The sequence below is a fragment of the Periophthalmus magnuspinnatus genome, chromosome 10 (genome assembly GCF_009829125.3).
Source record: "Periophthalmus magnuspinnatus isolate fPerMag1 chromosome 10, fPerMag1.2.pri, whole genome shotgun sequence".
NCBI lineage: Eukaryota > Metazoa > Chordata > Actinopteri > Gobiiformes > Gobiidae > Periophthalmus > Periophthalmus magnuspinnatus.
The window spans coordinates 36737118-36745761 of NC_047135.1; the positions used below are offsets into that span (position 1 = coordinate 36737118).

Sequence of the window (8644 nt, forward strand, 5' to 3'; positions counted from 1 at the left end):
CAACATTTATAAATATAATTGTTAATAATTCATCACAAAAGATGAAGCAGAGTGTGAATAAGAGACGCTTTTGTTTCTGTTTATTTTGCCGTGCTGTTTGCCTCCACACGCCGAGTACGCTCCCGTCACCGTGGAAACGCCATCACACAAGACACCGGCAGATCTGGACTGTGACAAAACACAACATCAAGATCTGAGACCAAGTATCAAACACATTTATTCATTATTATTATAACAAGTTCACAAAACAAGATTAAAAAAAGAGCTTTTCGACATCACATGTGTCGGCCTAAACACGTTTCAAAACATGAAATAATCTGCATTTTCCACACGTGAACATGTATGTAGTGTGCTTAACAGCACAGACACAGGAGAGTGTTTATTGTCATGATATGAGTCACATTCTGCTCGTGTGTGTCAGAATAACAGTGTCCACAACGTGAAGACATTTGGCTAATGTGGTTTTGGTTCATTAAGAACAGGACTGTCCCACCACAACTGGAGCTGCCCGTCTCTCTGCACTGAACGCGCCTCATCCCGTCTACCTGCACTGAACGCGCCTCATCCCGTCTACCTGCACTGGCCACGCGCTCAGCTGCCCGTCTCTCTGCGGAGTCTCTGCACTGACCACGCCTCATATTTCGGCGATGGCGGGCAGCAGACAGGCTCGGGCACGCGTCTCTCTCCACGCCGCCCTACAGTCCGAGATCCACTGTGAAATGAGGGACGGTTTGACGGCGGGGTGCGGCCGTTCCTCCTCCGTCGCGTCTGTCGTCTTTGGTCCAGTTCGGGTGGCGTTGTGTAACTCGGGGCAGCTGCGTTTGCGTTGTTGGGTCAGGTCTGGAGTGGACGTGTTGGGGACGCTGTGCGCCCTCGTTCGTTCCTTGGACGTGGAACGCCGTCTTCCGCACTGGAGGCTGCAGTTGGGATGACCGTAGATGTGCTCCAGTGGGTCTGCGTCTCCATAGCAACCGATCTTGCCGTCTCGGTTGCTATGGGACGTGAGGTCCCGTGTGGGGAACGTGGGGTGGGCCAGGTGGCAGATGGACAGGAGGTAGTCCTCGGAGGAGCCGACCGGGCGGCCGCGGTCCGCGTTGGCGTCGTTCATCTCTCTCGCCAGCTCCTCGGTGCCCTCTGTGATTGTGGGCAGGAGGAGCGTCTGCTTGGGGGGCAGTCTGGACCGAGGCCTCATCTCTGGACAGAGCAAACACACATCACTTCATGTTTGCAGTGTGTTAAAGCTGCAGTGTGTAACTTTCGTGGAGCAGGGGTCCTCTGTGGAGATGCACATTTATAACCTGCTCCTGTTTGAACGGTTTGGTTTTATTGTTCTGTGTTTGATTCCTCCCTGTACAAATAAAGACATATTAATGAATATGTTTGTCTGGAATGTTCCACAGTGAAATGTGTTAAATACTTGTGTGGGCGTGTCACCTGCTCGTTCCCATGGAGACTGAATGTTCTGTCATACAAGTCAAGCAGTTTAGTACCATTTAAAGCCCGGTTTAGTCTGTGGTCTCTGTAAAGTCCTGGTTCAGACCTGGTTCAGACCTGGATTAGTCCTGGTTTAGTCCTGGTTTAGTCCTGGTTCAGACCTGGTTTAGTCCTGCAACTGTTTTAACCCAATATGATCATGGATGTTTGTTCCAAACCCGGTCCCGTCTTTCAGGTACAGGTGAGTCCCGTCTCTGGTCCCGTCCCTGGTCCCGTCCCTGGTCCAGTCCCTGGTCCAGTCCCTGGTCCCGTTCCAGTCTCAGGTGAGTCCAGGTGTTTACATTCGTGTCCTTCTGGTCATGTGCCTCTCCTGATTCTTTCTGTTCCAGGTTTGAGCAGCACAAATAAAACCCTGTGTTTACATCGTCCCTGGTCCTTCAGGACAGAGGAATGTTCTGCAGCTCCGTGGTTATTCTAAGCCCCTTCTAAGATCCTTTTCAAATCCTTCTAAGATCCCTTTAAATTTGATGTGCTCAGGCGCTGGAGACTGTCCAGATTACACCTATTTATTCATCATCATCTGGACTCCACTGTGTGCATCACTTTGACATGTGCAGCTTTTCCTACAGGTTTACACGGCCCAGACACGTCCTGTTTACTCTGAGAGGCAACAGCTCTGAGAAATACAACCCACCCACTCTGTTTTTGGCAAAGACCAACCAAAATAGACGAACGTGCAGCTGCAGACGCGTGCGCAGCTGCAGACGCGCTGGCAGCTGCAGACACGCTCGCAGCCGCAGACGTGCGAAGCCTCAGACTGTCCCAGTGTTTGGCTCACGCCTCGTTTTGTTCTAAACCTCAGAGTATTTTAGAGTCCGACCTCGGTGCCAAAAATAGAACATTTACAAAACCCAAAACGCAGCCTCACCCAGTTCATCCAAAGCACCAGATAAATATAGAGCTCCACACCACCCTCTGCGACTTCACCTACACCACCCTCTGCGACTTCACCTACACCACCCTCTGCGACTTCACCTACACCTCCCTCTACAGACTTCACCTACACCTCCCTCTACAGACTTCACCTACACCTCCCTCTGCGACTTCACCTACACCTCCCTCTGCAGACTTCACCTACACCTCCCTCTGCAGACTTAACCTACACCTCCCTCTGCAGACTTAACCTACACCTCCCTCTGCAGACTTAACCTACACCTCCCTCTGCAGACTTAACCTACACCTCCCTCTGCAGACTTAACCTACACCTCCCTCTGCAGACTTAACCTACACCTCCCTCTGCAGACTTAACCTACACCTCCCTCTGCAGACTTAACCTACACCTCCCTCTACGACCTAAACTCATCAAAAACAGCGGACATGTTCCTCACCTGCTCGTCTGTTGGTGATGCTGAGTCTGGAGTCGGGGATGCTTTGTCCTCTCTGTGTCTCCGAGTGTCTCTGACCAACGGCAGCAGCGCATACACATTTATCTCCTCCTCCTCCTCCTCCTCCTCCTCCTCCCTCCATAGCTTACTTTTGCTCTGCCCTCCTTCCCTGCTTCTAAAAATAGCCACACCATCCATTTCCTGATGCTGATGGAGCCCACAGCCGAGCGCGTGCCCGAGCGCGTGCGCTGGATTAGATTAGGGATTATTAAAGTCAAAGAGAATTACTGATGGACATGAGACTCATCACGGAACAATAAAGGATTTGCACTTCTGCAAACGTTTGACCCAAACAGAAAAACGAGCGTCACGTGAGAGCGCGGCACGTGCACAGGGGCTGGATGCGCGCGCAGGGGCTGGTGGAGGCTCTGGGGCTGGAGACTCTGGGGCTGGTGGCTCTGGGGCTGGAGGCTCTGGGGCTGGAGACTCTGGGGCTGGTGGCTCTGGGGCTGGAGACTCTGGGGCTGGAGACTCTGGGGCTGGTGACTCTGGGGCCAGTGGCTCTTGACCCGGTCACACGTTTGACCCGGTCACACGTTTGACCCGGTCACACGTCGTGGTCAAACAAAGAAACTCTGAGGAACCTGCATCAGCATCAGGGTCACGTGATCCTTTAATTCACTGTGAAAAAAGATCAAATCTTAGATCAAGATATAAAAGTTTAAAAGTATAAAAGTATAAAGTATAAAAGTATAAAAGTATAAAAGTATAAAAGTATGAAAGTTTAAAAGTACATGTCTCTGTTTCATTGTCTCTGTTTCGTTGTCTCTGTTTCTCTGTTTCATTGTCTCTGTTTCGTTGTCTCTGTTTCTCTGTCTCTGTTTCGTTGTCTCTGTTTCATTGTCTCTGTTTCATTGTCTCTGTTTCATTGTCTCTGTTTCGTTGTCTCTGTTTCATTGTCTCTGTTTCATTGTCTCTGTTTCATTGTCTCTGTTTCGTTGTCTCTGTTTCATTGTCTCTGTTTCTCTGTCTCTGTTTCGTTGTCTCTGTTTCATTGTCTCTGTTTCATTGTCTCTGTTTCATTGTCTCTGTTTCGTTGTCTCTGTTTCATTGTCTCTGTTTCATTGTCTCTGTTTCGTTGTCTCTGTTTCATTGTCTCTGTTTCTCTGTCTCTGTTTCATTGTCTCTGTTTCGTTGTCTCTGTTTCTCTGTCTCTGTTTCGTTGTCTCTGTTTCATTGTCTCTGTTTCATTGTCTCTGTTTCGTTGTCTCTGTTTCTCTGTCTCTGTTTCATTGTCTCTGTTTCTCTGTCTCTGTTTCATTGTCTCTGTTTCATTGTCTCTGTTTCTCTGTCTCTGTTTCATTGTCTCTGTTTCATTGTCTCTGTTTCGTTGTCTCTGTTTCATTGTCTCTGTTTCATTGTCTCTGTTTCATTGTCTCTGTTTCTCTGTCTCTGTTTCATTGTCTCTGTTTCGTTGTCTCTGTTTCTCTGTCTCTGTTTCGTTGTCTCTGTTTCATTGTCTCTGTTTCATTGTCTCTGTTTCGTTGTCTCTGTTTCTCTGTCTCTGTTTCATTGTCTCTGTTTCTCTGTCTCTGTTTCATTGTCTCTGTTTCATTGTCTCTGTTTCTCTGTCTCTGTTTCATTGTCTCTGTTTCATTGTCTCTGTTTCTCTGTCTCTGTTTCATTGTCTCTGTTTCATTGTCTCTGTTTCATTGTCTCTGTTTCATTGTCTCTGTTTCATTGTCTCTGTTTCGTTGTCTCTGTTTCATTGTCTCTGTTTCGTTGTCTCTGTTTCATTGTCTCTGTTTCATTGTCTCTGTTTCATTGTCTCTGTTTCTCTGTCTCTGTTTCATTGTCTCTGTTTCATTGTCTCTGTTTCATTGTCTCTGTTTCATCCTCTGTGAGACAAAAGTATTAGTGTTTTTAACAAAGTCATAATGAAATGAAATGAAATCAAAGTCATAACAGAATCACCAGAGACACGAGCTTCACATCAGATGTTTCAGAGGGACGGAGCCGATACTGGTATCAGGTATCGGCTCCAAGTATCGGTTCAGTCGAGTTTCTGGTTGGACATTTAAACTGAGGTACTGAGACATTCACAGGTCGAGCCACAAAGTCTCAGAGTTTCTTTTATTTATTTTTTTTGTACAAAGTTGTTCAGTCGTTACTGGAGAAATGAAAAACAGCTCCATAAACATTTGGATCAGTTTTATTTTATTTTTATTAAAATGAAATAAATGCTGTTTTCAGTATCAGAATCGGTGTCAGAGCTGAAAGAGCCGGATCGATACGTCTCTAATCAGAGAAATCCAGAAAATAAATCGACAGAACTCAGTCACGTCTGAGCATCTTCAGCTCATCAGGTCTTTGGAGAGAAAAACATTTGACCTTTGACCTGGAGTCATTTAAAGGCATTGGCTGCTTTAGCGTTCTGTCTTTTGAAAACACAGATACGCTCATCCAGTCGGTGATGAGCAGCTTCTAGAAAAACATCACCAGCATCTGCTCCGAGCTGAAACGTGCCAAGAACACGACGACTGAAGCGCATCACAGTCTCTTTACATCTAAACTATAAAAAGATCTGTGATTTTTACAGCTCGCTAATGTCACGACGAGTTATATTTAGTCCAAACACTCGCACATACGGACAGCTGCTTCCTCCACATAATGAGCCCATTCATCTCTTCAAACATGCAGAAAACGTCCAGATTGTGACGCTGTAGAACCGACCTAAAAACACCGAGGGAAACTGTCTCATCATTTAAAACATCACTCATGTTTATCTCATGTTTATGCCTGATTTGATTCAGCAAAAGACAAAAGAATATCCCATAGTAAAAAGTCAGGATCCTTTTAACTCTCATAAAAAACATACTTTGATTTCATACTCTCTGATTATAAACCAGGTAATAATTGAATCAAACTTTGTGTAAAAATCCCAGAGCACACGAAGCAGCACATAAAACCAGATGAACTCAGCTTCATAACAGGTGATGAATTTTAACATGAAACGGTGAAAAAAGCTTTTGTTTTTTTAACATTTGAAGGAAATGTAAACCTGGATGGACTGGAGCCATTGCAGCACTTTAATAATCTGGAGATAAACATTTAGAATCACACCTGCTCCTATTTTTGATAAAAGACAAAAGTTAAATCTGTCACTGTTCAAAAAGTTTCAGACTGAAGACGTTTCTCTGCTCGTCCAAGTCTCTTCTTCAGTTCTGGTCAGATTTCTGCTGGACACTGCCTCATATCTGTCTGAAGGAGGCGCTAACGACACTGAAACTGAAACAGCTTCTGATCACAGTTTCTGTTTGTGGAGCTACACTAAGTGTGCACTGTGTATGAGACACAATTAGCATGTTCATCCAGCTCTTATTAGGGACTGAGGGAAAGATGAGGTCTAAGGCCCCCCATAAGGAACGAGGGCCTAAGACCTCATCTATAACTCCACCTCAGACCCAAAGCAAACGGAGGAAACAAAGAGAACAATAGAGCAAGCCAGAATGCTAATAGGTGTGATAGCACCCAGTAAGAGCTGACAGAACTGAAGAAGAGACTTGGACGAGCAGCTAAACGTCTTCACTCTAAAGCAAAAGACAAAGTTTAAATCTGTGAACTGGACAGAAGTCTTCAGTCTAAAAGTTTTTGTCCAGTTGGCAGATTTTACTTTTGGCTTTTCCTCTGGATCAGACCTGGACTGAGGGACACAGACGTCCTTAATGTTTTAAATGGACCTGTGCAGTTATGTGTTTGTTTTAGGGCAGACCTCTTTGGGCTCTGGATGTAGAAAGATAAAAGAAAGACTGCACTCTCTTTTATTTCATTTGTGTAAGGCTAAACTGGGCAGAAGCTGAAACACGCCTGCAGTACTGATCCTGTCCTGTAGGGGGATACAGATTGAGTATTGTTTCTTCTATGAATCATGTTCAGTGTGGATCACGTCAGGCTTCTGCGGTGAGAGCTTCTTGGAAAAGCCTGTGATCTGTCCTGGTCGGCATTTCCACGAAAAGATAATAAACCTCCAGGACCTGCTTCAAATCTGCCAACACCATTTTATTCTTTTATTCAATTTAGTGACACGTAAAAAAAACATTTAGGAATTCAGTTATTCTGGAACAGACCCACCACAAGCCTTTTGTACACAAACCCTGAGGTGAGAGGCAGGAGTACACCAGGAGTACACCAGGAGTACACCAGTACACCAGGAGTACACCAGTACACCAGGAGTACACCAGGAGTACACCAGTACACCAGGAGTACACCAGGAGTACACCAGTACACCAGTACACCAGGAGTACACCAGGAGTACACCAGGAGTACACCAGTACACCAGGAGTACACCAGGAGTACACCAGTACACCAGGAGTACACCAGTACACCAGGAGTACACCAGGAGTACACCAGGAGTACACCAGGAGTACACCAGTAGTACACCAGGAGTACACCAGTACACCAGGAGTACACCAGGAGTACACTAGGAGTACACCAGGAGTACACCAGGAGTACACCAGTACACCAGGAGTACACCATGAGTACTCCAGGAGTACACCAGTACACCAGGAGTACACCAGTACACCAGGAGTACACCAGTACACCAGGAGTACACCAGGAGTACACCAGTACACCACGAGTACACCAGTACACCAGGGGTACACCAGGAGTACACCAGGAGTACACCAGGAGTACACCAGTACACCAGGAGTACACCAGGAGTACACCAGGAGTACACCAGGAGTACACCAGTACACCAGGAGTACACCAGGAGTACACCAGTACACCAGTACACCAGGAGTACACCAGTACACCAGAAGTACACCAGAGGTACACCAGGAGTACACCAGAAGTACACTAGTACACCAGAAGTACACCAGTACACCAGAAGTACAAAAGTATACCAGGAGTACACCAGTACACCAGAAGTACACCAGAGGTACACCAGGAGTACACCAGGAGTACACCAGGAGTACACCAGTGCACCAGGAGTACACCAGAAGTACACTAGTACACCAGAAGTACACCAGTACACCAGAAGTACAAAAGTATACCAGGAGTACACCGCAGCTTCATGAAATTAGTCCAAACCAAACCTTTGAAAAAAAGTTTTTTGTTATTTTGCTTCCTAAGAATGAAATCCGTTTGAAGGACATTTAAAGTGGTGCCACTGCAGCACTTTAAAATGTGGAGATAAATATTTATAATCTCACCTGCTCCTGTTTTTACTGTGTTAAATGGACCTATGCAGGTGTGTGTTTGTGTGTTTGTTTGTGTTTGTATTGTTCTGTACGTGACCTCACACAGTCTCCTCACAGATACAAATGAAACATTTGTTCAAAAGATACTGCAGTAATAGTACTGTATGAACAGCAGCATGTCTCCCCCTGTCGGCCAAACACGCTACAGCACCCACTGTGTGGATAAACATGAAACTCCAGGATATAGTAGTTTATGAACAGTAACATGTCTCCCCCTGTCGGCGAAACACGGTACAGCAGTTGTGTTGATAAACATGAAACACCAAAAAACACATTTAAAATACCACAGTTGCTTGAACTTTAATAAATACTCAAAATTAAATTCTTTTATGTACAGATATACACAAAGATCTGTTGGTGCTTTTGCTGCATTCAAAAATACAACTTCTGACAGGCCTCCAGGATATATATATATATATATATATATATATATATATATATATATATATATATATATATATATATATATATATATATATATATATATACATACACATATACATACACACACACATAGTATAGTATTGTATCTCTGTACACTGGAGCCTGTTTAACCACAGACACCAT

At 45.2% G+C, this 8644-nt stretch overlaps 1 protein-coding gene across 1 annotated transcript; it reads right to left on the reverse strand.

Annotated features, from left to right (window-relative positions):
* Positions 1-198: 198 nt before the first annotated feature.
* si:dkeyp-72g9.4 (uncharacterized) lies at positions 199-2895 on the reverse strand. The gene is made up of 2 exons (XM_033974415.2): positions 2823-2895; positions 199-1194 (listed from the first exon to the last, which is right to left on the reverse strand). Exon 2 carries the CDS (start codon positions 1190-1192, stop codon positions 635-637), a length of 558 nt encoding a protein of 185 aa, XP_033830306.1. The 5' UTR covers positions 1193-1194; positions 2823-2895; the 3' UTR covers positions 199-634.
* Positions 2896-8644: the final 5749 nt, after the last annotated feature.

Bases quoted from the DNA above. Each gene is read 5' to 3' on its own strand.
- si:dkeyp-72g9.4 (XM_033974415.2), bottom strand. From the start codon at position 1,192: ATGAGGCCTCGGTCCAGACTGCCCCCCAAGCAGACGCTCCTCCTGCCC.